Source organism: Acanthopagrus latus, chromosome 20 (genome assembly GCF_904848185.1).
Source record: "Acanthopagrus latus isolate v.2019 chromosome 20, fAcaLat1.1, whole genome shotgun sequence".
NCBI classification, from domain to species: domain Eukaryota; kingdom Metazoa; phylum Chordata; class Actinopteri; order Spariformes; family Sparidae; genus Acanthopagrus; species Acanthopagrus latus.
The window spans coordinates 10,741,170-10,753,550 of record NC_051058.1 but is presented as its reverse complement, the minus strand read 5'-3'; the positions used below and the strand labels follow the sequence as shown (position 1 = coordinate 10,753,550).

Here is a 12,381-nt window from a genome sequence, read left to right as displayed (position 1 = left end):
ATCCCGCCTCCCACATACACCACACACACACACACACACTCACCACAGACACTTACACAAGCAGAGCCGTAGACCTACCACCACATACCCAGACACCCCCCGACACACATGCACATACTGTAGCTACAGACCCATGGCCACATATGCAGACATATCCTCTCTCACACACACACACACACACACACACACACACACACACACACACACACACACACACACACAGATTCAGAGACCCACCACCAACATCAACACCCACACGCTCAGGCTTGGTGACATCATGGCTTGGATGACAGCACGTCTTCCAGTCTTATTAGTCTGATTGTAGGTGGCTCCGCCGCAGTGATTTATGGGTAAATATCCATAGTCTCTCTCTCTTCTCGGTTGATTTATGAGCCATGTTTTGGTCCCTTTGGTCCCCAGACCACAAGACTTGGGAGGGGGAATCCTGTACAAATAATGACATTGTAAAAGTGGAGACAGAGGGAGAGAAGACCCGCCCTGTCACTCTCTCATCACCCAGAGCTGTTGACATGTTTTGATTGGTCAGTGAAATCAGGAAGCTCACGCATGTGTAATGCCAACTAAAACTCTCTCTTTCAGTCATCTTGGAGTTTGGTCTCTTTGCAGACACCTGCCCACCTGTCTAGCTCGACATTTCCCTCCTGCATCTGTCTTTGTGGAGCAGCCTTTCTGTCCAGTTGTTTTCCTATTGATGTAATGTTTCTGTCTTTTAGCTCTCCTTTTGTCATCTGTTTTCTTTCCCTCTTTTGTCTTTGCCTCAGAAGTGTCTGAGTTTTTAAGAGCCCTATTAATTCTTTCTAACGCCACAGTGGAAAATGGATTAGTGAGCAAGCGAAAGAAAGATGGAAATCAAGTAAAGAAAAGACACAGTGTTTCTCCACATCACCCTCGCAGTCGTTTTTTCAATTTTCAATTTGCATTTAGTGAGCATATTCCAGTTGTGTTCTGTTAAAGATTGCACAGTAAATTATTTGGCTTTTGAAACTGTTCTATAAACCACCTGGTGGCAATTTTTCAAGAAGTTTTTACCCTTTATTGACTATACAATAACAAGTGTACTGTGCGTGCAGTTTTCTTTTACCATCTACCCCCCTGTCTCCCATTTGACTACAGTTATTCTATTTAGATTGTTTCTTCTTCTTTTTTTTCTGTTTCTTCGTCTTTTTCCCTCTGCCAACCCAGTTGCGTAGGAGGCCCCCAGTTGACTGCTACGAGCTGTTGTTTATAATTGGGTTGTGCTTTGGTGCTGTAGCCTGTGTAATGTTGCCCTCAGTCCAAATGTTTCTAGCAATCGATAAAGCAGTTTAAAATGCACTTACTGTGATGGTGCAACAAAACACAACAACTAACGGCAAAACAGACTGCAGATACCTGTAAATGTCTGCAAACTCATAATGTGGACCAAAGCTGTTCTGCGTTTTCATGTTAGTGTTATAGCTCCTTATTAATGAATATCGTTTTAACTATACTTCGAAACTGATTCATGCTTCCATTGCTTCTATTGCTTTGCACTTCCATAAACATATTTCTCCCAGCGAGTCAGTGGAGCGTTTCTCTATTACAGTGAATGACTGTATATTTGAGAACCTTCACTCCAAACACGCACAGTACAATAGTTTAATTCAAGGCTCGGGTGATTTGTTTGTCTTTAGAAATGATGGTTTGTAAACTCCTTCATGCTCCACAAACAACGAACACAGAACCAGGTATGTTAACAGTCACGTAACCAGCGACCCATTTTAGCTCATACTGTAACCGCTTTTTGTGTGTTTCTTTTAGCCACCCATGAGAACAACGCCCTCTGAGATTGATAAACGAGGTGGCAATCAGCACCTTGCTTTTCCCCTTGAATCTACTGTCAATTGCACATGCTCTGCAGAGTTAAAGATGCTCTCTGGTTTTACATGCCTTCTGCAAATGCACTGACTGTGATGCAACGTATCCTAGTTAATGTGGGCCAACTTATGCCGCTCTTTTGTATGAACCTACAAGTGCACCTGGCTGCTGCGTTATCATTCAGTGAACACATAATCAACAACAAGCTTCCTCTAGACGCGGCTCACTTGCTGTTACGGCAACGGTATCGCAGGTGAAGAAAATTCTAAAAGCACGGTGTGTGTTCTGGGCAACTTTATAACATTAACTGCTGACAAATAAAGCTGATAATTTTGCAGGAAGAGAGGAACAGAAAGGAGAGACCGCCAGAGATAGAGAGTCTCATGCTCAGGTCATCAGATACCAACCCCTCCTCTGAATGAAGTTATTTTTACACATATATACATAAACAAAAGCTTCTAGTTGCATCCTAATGAGTTGCAGTTATTATTAGTATTGTTGCATTGTTGTTGGGAGGCTTTTCAGTGACATTGCATCAGTATATCCTGAGGCCAGTTAGTCTTCCCAGGAGCCTGTATAGGAAGGATACACTGAAAAGGCCATCAGTAACCCACTGAGAGCCCTTCAAGGAAGGTGCTAAACGTGCGTGTGTGTGTGCATGTATCAGAATGAACAGTGTGTGTGCGCGTGTGTTGGGTGGTTTTGGATGTGTGGGCGCAATTGTGTGCGAGTTATAATTAGAAAAAGCTCCTCCTGACTGACAGATGTCAAGGCAACCTGCTGCGGCCCCTCAGTGGTGCATGCTGGGTGCTCAAACCTCCTCTTGTCTCAGACCCAGAAACTGGCAGGTGGATTTTATTGTTGTGGAAAACAAAGGAGGATGGAGGGATGAATTGGCGAAAGTAAGAATGAGAGGATAAAAAAAGAAATATGACAGTATTTCCTGTGCATCCTTTCAGAGCAATACCATCATGTTTGACATTTCTACCAGCAATGAGTAATGCTCCCCTATACCACCCTGTGCTCAGGCGGCACAGTACTCACTCTGTGGACAATGAGGTGGCAGAGATACGAATATGCCCACAGCCAGACACTGGCACACACTCGGTGAGTCAGCGTACACAAAGCCAGCACCATACGCACACGTACTGTCTCTCCTACTTACACATATGCACAGTCTCACCCACAGCAGTTGCCCACAGTCGCAATTAAGGTCGCCAGCCGCTAAACACAAGGTAGATTTCATGACTAAATTGATTCATATTGAGTTCACCAGAGCTAAACATTGAAGCTGGTGGGCTGTTGCGGAAGCATGAATTGCCTACTGGTCACAACTGGTGCTCTCCACATCTCCATTTGCTGGTTTTCAAGCGTCTAATAATACTTTTCAAGAGGAACTAAATCTGTGGGTTAAGGACACATGGTTACGTGTCAAGCAGCCCACGCTGATGATGCACCTCAACCTTTACAGGACATTTACACAATTATTGAGTGTGGATCTGAAAACCTGATTTCTTTCTGCACAGGCAGAAAATTAAAGGAAATTGTTGTCAAAGTGAAAAACCTAATTGGGTGGCAATATTTCCATTTCAAACACAGTGCTGATAGGGAATCACCTTACTGAAAAGTTGAAGGTGTGCTGCCTTACCCCCGCAGTTCATCATCTGACAGCCTGTTCCTGTTATTTTCTCCTGGGCTGTATGAAACTGCTCCACAACATATTTCAAACTGATCCGCTGTAAGCAAATGTAGGAAATGACTGTTCTTTGCTGTTTCGACACATTTTTGATCTAAAGTAACAAGTACCAAATTCACTGATCTCATTGCATTGTCTGTGAAAAGTATACTGTAAAATAGGTCTATAAGATAAATTAGAAGAAGAATGTCTGAATCAAAAAGTTAAAACTTTACAGTAGAGACACACACTAGATATTGAGTACCAGTTTATTGTTTGCGGTACCTTCTCAGAGTCTTATGTAAGGGGCTTGTCTTGAAGTCATAATGGTTCAGTAGATCCCGTGTGACTCAACTTCATGTAGGAAACACCAGTTTACAGTGTAAACAATAATAGGAGTAGTCAGATTCTATACATTGATGGAGAAAATGTCACTCATGCCGCAGTGGGCATGATCTTTAATATCCCGGCAAAAGATATTTTTCTGTCTAATATAAATTTGTCTGTAGAGAAATTTCTAGAGGTGGCTCAACTGTAGCATCACTAAATGTTTTAAATTAAGCCCAACCAAGCCCAAACCGATCTGCAATTTTTGGTTCCAACGTCAACTCCGACATTAAGAAGTAATAAAGTAAATTCTGATATGGATATATCTGCTGATATACACAAATTTTTTGTAATAATCCCTCAAATGTGGTGATAAAATACTGGTAGCACAAGATACTACATCATTGCACTTCAAATTCAATAATTATAGATTGTCCCAAGCATCTTTTTCTTCATAATAATGTCTTCAAAAAAAGTATTCCAATTTGTGCATTTTGGGTAAAATGCCATATGTATGTACCAATATGTCTAAAATCAGATAATCCGATAATATCAGCCAACCATTATATTGATGGGGGTAATTTGAAAAAAGCCATATCTTATTCAAATATGCATTTTCATCATCAACCACTGTATGCTGATGACTAAATGCATTTCTTGTCTGATCAAAGTAATCACACATTATGCCACATTGTTTTAATTCATCTCAAAAGTCAAATTCAGCTTTTATTACTCTGACAACTGAACAATTTCATTTGTTCAGAGTGGCATACATAACAACATGATACACACAAAAATGCTGATTTTAGTTGTTTTTTCGGCATGAACACCTGCGTCTCAAAGACAATAATTAGTACCGGGGAGTTGTGGCAAAGTGCTCAAATACTTAATTAGCTAATTGTTTATTTACTGCTGACTATCAAACATGATCACACATTACTGCTATAGTTTTTTCTGTGTTTAATGAGCAGAAAACCAAAGCCAACAGAAGCAAAACATAATCAGTAAGCATTTGATGCAAATGCAGAAAAAGAGACAGGACTCAAAGTAAATGTATGTACAGAAAATGTGTACGTTGGTTTCTATAAAAAGCATAATGGCAAATCCCACAAGTGTGCCCCAGGTTGTGAACAGAGATCCCAAAGGAAAACCCGCGAAGTGCACCTGCTCTTCTCCATCCATCCCTGTCTCTCATCTTCACAACTTATTCCCCTCCTGTGAACCCTTCCTCTTCCCCGTCGATCATTATCTTCAGGCTACTGTGTCTATAATGAGCATTTCCTTCAACCCCCCCTATTCTCTCGCTTTCTCCCCCCCTCCTCTCCTGTCCTCCCCTTCTCACTGTGTGCAGAATTGGAGAAGCTTATCGCCTAGCAACCACAATTAAAGTACAACAAGTCGGTGGAGGTAGCAGCCACCATCGGAGCAAGCTTCACAAACCTTCGTGTGACCGGCAGCTTTAGACAAGAAGAGAGAGGGAACTAGAGGGAGGTAAATAGGGAGGGAGGGAAACGGAGCAAAAGAGTTGAAGTTGGACAGGTGAACAGCAATTACAGCAACCGGTGGAGCACCACGGTGAGGACTTTTTGAATACAGGAGAGAGAAAGAAGATAGGGAGAGTGGAGTGACGTTCTCCGACTGGGTTCACTTGGTTGGACGCGACAGGTATGTGTGTGTGTGCAGCGGCTGCAAAGTGAAGATATTCTGCCAGTATGATGTGTGGTTTTGTGTGTGTATTCGCCAGCAAGTCAGTATTTAAAGAAAAGCATGTTAAGCAGATTATGCTTTTGAGGCGTTCAGAAGGAACTGTGTGATTTTACAGCTGTGAGGGAATGCCAAGTGTTTATTTATTGTTGGCACCTGCTGTAAAGGTATGTGTTCACACACCTGCTTCCTCGCACACACACATGCAAACGATAAGAAAGATGCTAATTCAAATCTGTAGTCGGCTGCTTTTTAATTATTTGACAACTGACTAATTGGCATGTTTTTTTTTGTTTTTTTTCATATTGTTCCACTTTTTCTACCAGATGTTCCCCTGTATCACTAAGATAATTGTCTGAGGTGTGAAGATGAGCTTCATTCGTTATCAGGTGTGATATCTTTTCCTGCTACCATCATCTTTGGAAGCATTTGTTTTTTTGATTCTGGAATTTATGGAACGTATTTTGGCAGAAATGATACAACATATATTGAAAGAGAGAGAGAGAGAGAGAGAGAGAGAGAGAGAGAGAGAGAGCGAGAGAGCAGACTGGTGTACTCACAGGCAAAATGTCATCTGATGCCATTTATTTAATGAATGATTACATCTAGGTAGGCTGATTGATCGATGATGTAATCCACACTGACACTTTACATGATGTATATTTGGCAGAGGATTGCGTAACAACTGTATATTTGTTATATATATTGTCCTTAAAAAAACGCTTAAACGAGCTTAATCAGGTTTTTATGTTGTAAGATGCTAATATAAAACAATTCAAAGAGGATGAATATGATATTTGGAAACGTCCCTTTCCCTATGGCCAATACATCAACCTTCCTTTAATAAATCAATGCAGAGGTGATGTCAGCGATTGCAGGAATTTATATTTTTCTTTGATTTGATTTCCTGCACCACAGAGGAGAAAAGCAAGTGATGTGTGTTGCCTTCTACTCATCCAAAGTTTGAAAAGGAAACATTTTTATCACAAAGATTACCAAAATAATTCTCATCAATTAATCTTCTCCTTTCAATATTATAAAAGCAAAATTGATTGGCCAAAACTAATTTTTGATAATATCAAATACAAATTGTCAAATTTGAAGTAGAAATACACAGTTTTCTTTAAAAAACCTGTTGTTGAGGGGGAAACATGTATATGTTTTTGGCACTTTGACTTTTTGTAGTGATTTGGAGAATTGAACAAAGTTAATGTCTTTTTGTTACTGATCTGAAAATATCAGTACACACATAATATATAATGAAGTATTGTTATTTTGCTGCCCTAATTGATGTTTTTATGAAAGACAGTGTAGTGATGACAGAGAATGCTCTCTTAAATCTGCATCTCCACTCTACTCAGTGGAGCTTTATAGCAAGTTTAGCTCCCTTACTAATGGTCGTGTAACTAAGCAACAGATTAGTATCAACATGAAATGTAAAATTACAGGGTCAAATCATTTGGATTAGATCACAATTTTTTTTTTTTTGAAAAATGTAGAAATTAATCTGAGGAATAGAGAAATCTGAATGAACTGCAGTTTCTTATAATTCTGTAGTAATATTATCACTGTAGAAAAAAAAAATATGTAGACAATTTTCTGCCATTGCAGAAATTAAAGGAGCAGGGCACTATGTAGTGTTGGAGAAGAGATTCAAACTCTAAATGTTAATATTTACAATATTAATTGGGTAATAGTACAAACTCAGAAATATTTATCTTTTTGTATTGTTTGAAGCTAGAGAGGTAAAACAGTATGATCAAAACTACATACAGTGCACCTTACATGTCTCAGCCTTCTTATTCCTCTTCTGATGCGGTTAATAACTGGGCCTTAGAGGTGGCTCTGAAGTCATCCTCCTTCACCACCTGTGGACCTATCTTTCAAATGAAATGACACCCACCTGCCCTTATCCCCCATGCAAGAGTGGCGCTACCTGAGGGCACAGTGGGGGAGCGGAGAGGTGAAAGGTCAGTCACTCTGTATGGTCCATCCTGTCCTCACCGGGAGGATGAAGCTCATATGTAGATGTCTACTCACAGAGAAGTCAATTGCTGGTCAAAATGTCACTGCACTGCACACATAAAAGCACGCACAAATACTCAAAACGGCAGATTAGAGGAGTCACTCGCCGGTCGAAAATGTCACTGCGCTGCTCACATAAAAGCGCGCACATACACATGCACAGTCACACTCATGACAACAGTTCCCTCTGATGTTTGGTCTAGGTTTGAGGTTCGAAAGGAGGGAATGCCTTTTCCTCACTTCTTTTTTAAGCTTCGTTTACTGTCCTACTCATATGCATTGAGCGAGATTCACAGTGACGGAACTTGTACCAAGGTCGCTGAATGCCAATGCATGTCACGTAATGGCTCCAATGTGCCGATAAAATTGCAGACATTAGGCCTTATTTTTGCAGCTCAGACTCCTTCTGACCTTTAAGTTTACTTTGCCTGTTCATTTGAGGCTGAAAAAGCCTTCCTGACAAAGATGAAATTGCAAAACAGCACCAGATTCTCACTCCAAAGATGTGTGTGTGCGCGTGCGTCTTGTGTGTGTGTCTGTCTCAGCAAGTGACAACACTGAGAGATGTACCAAGTTGTGTTTTTGTGTCAGTGTGTGTGCTGCTGTGCACCTGTGCCCAACAGTTCGGCTCCGCTCGAGGGATGTGTTCATTCGTCCCCCGTTGAGCAGAGCTCAGGGAGTTAAGTTCTCGCACTTTGAGTTTTCTGAACTCAGTTCACTTCATCATCAGGGAAACGGCTTTTAAAGCTCCCTCTTCTTGCCTCCTCTCACACTCACCCTTTGCCTCCCACATAGACACCACATTTTGATTAATGCATGTGAATAAGTCAGTGTCCATCCAGTGTTTGTAACTGTACCAAGGGAGCTAATTATTTTTCACTGCACATTAGGCCATTACCCATGTAATTGGCTCAAACAAGGTGGCATTGAACATTTGATCGGTGTTGCCTTGAAGACAAATGTCCAGATTAGATGCAGGTTGAGACATACATTAACTGTATGTCACCTTGACCGTAATAAACCAAACTCAATTAAGGGAGAAAGTAGGAGAGCTCTGTCTTCATTTTTGCGTAGCAGGATTGTATTTTGGGTCATCTAATTTGCTGATGTTTTCTTTGAGGCCGTTGCATGGAGCTTTTCCCGCCTGCAGTTAACTAATACCATTTTCACAACAGAATCATCATGTATATGCAGGTTTTCTAAATGAAGGTAAACCTGCTAAAATTAGACGATTGACTCCTTTCACATTGCCAATGGACAAGTTGACCTTTCAGTTCTTTTCTTGTGCGTTACATTCATCATCACCAACACGCGGGAAAAACCGGGAACATTGGGGAGCAGCAGATCGTATACCCAGAACTCCAGGGAGTGACTGCTTTACTTGCACATGCGCCTCATCAGACTACATCCAGAAAAACATTCAACTTGTTTTAAAGTCTTAATCAGTAATGTTCTGGATTCAACAGTTTTTCTGTTGTTCATTGTTCACCTTGCTTCTTTCTAATCCAGTGTACTCATTACCATGAAAGATAAAAGCCAGGTGTTAGAGGGTGTTTTTTTTGTGTAGTGGAAAGGAGATATAAATACTGCCATCAGCTACAACCAATCAGCTATTCATCAGATAGGTGAAACAAAATACAAGACAAATTCCTCTGTGTATTGTATGTGCATGTATACCAAACAGCCCTCTGACCCACCCCATGGTTTTACAGCATGCAGTGGAGCACTGAGCATTACCATGTGACTGTCTTTGTTGCTGATTGTAATGTCTGCTCTTCTTCTCTTATTTCCAGAGTCTGGGCTCGGCTGATCGGAAGGAGAATCAGCGTAAGAAGTGAGTTCCATTCCCTCAACTGCACCATCCTTTATTCCATCCATGTAGTGTTTGATTTCCTCTCCTTATTTTTCTAAAGGACAACATCAAAAGAAATGTTCGAGAAGCAATGTCTCTCAGAGAGTCTCTTGCCTTGGTGGCAACAGCTCAGCTGTTGCTTTAAGTCTTGTTGTTGCTAACACTAATCTTGAGTCAAATAGGGCATGTGTTTTCCATTAATGCATTCATACTTTACTGACCCCATTAGCTTAGCTGATTATATCATTCTGGTTAAAGAAGAATATAGGGCAGCTCAATTATTTTTAAGATAACCCCCTTCCTATAGAAACTGACTGATTAATCTGTGTTCAGATGGCAGTGAATATTAGTGTGTATGTGTGTGTCCAAGTCTTACCCATAATCCATTTCACGACAGTAATGCCTCATAGTAATTTCATTTTTTTTTCCCGGCGCAATCAGAATTGGAGTCTGCATTCATTTGTTACGTGGAACAAAAGCAATCACAGGTCACTTTGTGAAAGGAGGGCTGTGTCGTAACTGAAGGTGTGATTGAGTTCACACCGCAGACCCTCTTACTGTGTGAAGACCCTTTTAAACACGAAACCTTTTATCTTCGCCGATGTCATCATAATAAGATGAAGATTGCTGAAACAACACAATAGCAAGAGAGGATTTTTATTTCCCCTCTTTCATATGTGATCATTGTTTAGTGCAAAGCCACTGTTTCATGAGCTATTGCTGTTACATTTGCCCTTTAGTGCTAAATGTCACTAATGCAAACTAAACATACTATAGACAAACCATTACTGTGAAAATATTCTCTCAGTGGCTCAATAATTACTGTGTTTGCTAATTACACCACATCCTGCTTCACTAAACTGGGGGTGCATGAATCCAAACATTTAAATGGAGAACATGTTGATACATTTTTAATTAAATTCATTTTAATTATTGTGTTAAAGATATGAAAACCTAACCCAACATTTGAGGTGCACTTAAGAGTACCATCTTCTGACAGTGAGCAAATGACAACTGAGATGGGAACTCATATTAAACTAAATTAGCTGTGTATGTTTGTTGCCCAGCAACCAAAGCCATGAGCATAGAGTACATACCTATCTTCACAATATATCTCTCCCCTGTCTGTTTCTCCTCTCAGCAGTGCAGCCAGCTGGATCTGTGCACCTAGTTTTCTCTGAAAGCTTTGAATTGAAGCTTCAATTTGTGAAACTTTTTTTTTTTTGTGAGTACATTGTTGAACCAAAATGGAAAAGCTCTGCTTGAATCTGTTTCAAGCAGGTACATTCAAAAAATACTTGGCAGGTGATTGGATAAACTGTCAATCTGTCACTATCTATCACAGGCTTCACTTAGAGCATTTGAGTAGAGAGAGTCGCGTGATCCCTGTTTCCTCCAACAGGAACGCACTGGCAGATCGTAGTGCCTCTCATAAGTTCCAAGTACTAGCAGGTCAGTATTATAACTCAATCAATCAATAAATAATTTATGAACTGCCAAACATTGTACTCCTGTCTCTCTGTATTCAAGCATTTAGATTGCCCGCTTAGAACTTCCTGGAATCTGAAGTCTCTGTGAATCATGTGACGATTGGCCACTCAAAGGCTCTAGCTTCACTGTGACTTCAGCCATTCAGAACAACAGTAGGAGAGCCCTGCTAGCGTAACCAGTTGGTAAATCAGACTCTTACTGAGGCAGTTCTGTAAAAACATATTTTCCATTGAGAAAAGCCTTCAGTGCTCTTCTTTGCTCTTTTTTGGCTGAGGAGCCAACAATGTTGTTTTCTAGAGTTGCTTCACTAACAGCTGCCAGTAGTTCCTCATAGGACGGATCAGTGTGGTTCCGCCACAAGAACATAACTTGATGGCAGGCAAGATGGATGTTTCTTGATCTGCTGATCTTGCGAATCCAGCTGCCTCACAAGGTAAATGGTTATCAGCTGCACATTTGAAGGGTTTATTCATAGTTTCATAGCAACAGGGCTTTTCCATCTTATACATGGGGGACTGTATGAGTGTGTATGGAGCATGTGTGTGAAATATCCCAAAGACAGACAAAATATGGAGAAACGTAATCCAGCTGAATCTAAGAAGATCACTTGTTGACTGAGAGTTTCCCAACGGTGAAAACACATGATTGTGGTCATTGTCTACATGTGTGGTAGTGTATGCTGAGTGTCTTAGACAGAACTCTCTTTGTGCCATAAGTCACTGACTGTGGCCCATGAGCTGCATCATGCACTAGCTGTAATACTACATTTTTTGTCATATCCGATGTGTCTAATGTGCCAGGTGTGTTGGCACAGCGAGCACTCGGTGTGCCAGAGTGGGAGACATCTGTTGCCAGGAGACAAGCAGCTATATTCGTGGCCAGGAGAATCATTATGGAGTGTCGAGTAAAAGACGGCTTCCCAAACACAGACTCGAGGAGTGTTTAATATACTCTGCCACATGTTTATTTGCGTCGGCAGAAACATGCGAACAAGCACAAATGCCAAGGGAATCATTTTTATCATTGCAATGTTCTTTTTATGCACATTAGCAGGTATGCACTATATCATTTACAAGTGGTTCAGATGACCTTTGTTAGGCTTACAACCAGGTGTGCTAAAAGGTCACAACTACTTTGATATGTTTATGCACACCAAAGTCAAAGGCCGGACCAGAGATGCAACTGGACACATGTTTGAGGAAATTATTTATTATTTGCTTCATTTTTTTGGTTTTTGGTGGTTTGAGATATGTATATATAATAATATATAATAATATATGGTGAGATATATATATATATATATATATATATATATATATATATATATATATATATATATATATATATATATATATATGTACCTAATTCCAGAATAGAAAGCTTAACTTTCCTTACTCTACCTTTTCTCTTCTAATTATGCTTGGTGCAGACGGTACATACAGGAAGGGAT

At 40.4% G+C, this 12,381-nt stretch overlaps 1 protein-coding gene across 4 annotated transcripts in view; it reads left to right on the top strand.

Annotated features, from left to right (window-relative positions):
• LOC119009472 (ankyrin repeat and fibronectin type-III domain-containing protein 1) overlaps positions 1-12,381 on the top strand; it is a 137,391-nt gene that overhangs the window by 75,112 nt on the left and 49,898 nt on the right. For 3 of the 4 annotated variants that reach the window (XM_037080775.1, XM_037080774.1, XM_037080773.1), the window contains one exon: positions 9,382-9,422. In XM_037080775.1, coding sequence (XP_036936670.1) covers positions 9,382-9,422 — 41 coding nt within the window. Of the gene's footprint in view, positions 1-5,271; positions 5,525-5,889; positions 5,953-9,381; positions 9,423-12,381 lie in introns of those variants that run through there. The other variant, XM_037080777.1, reaches the window with a different exon arrangement.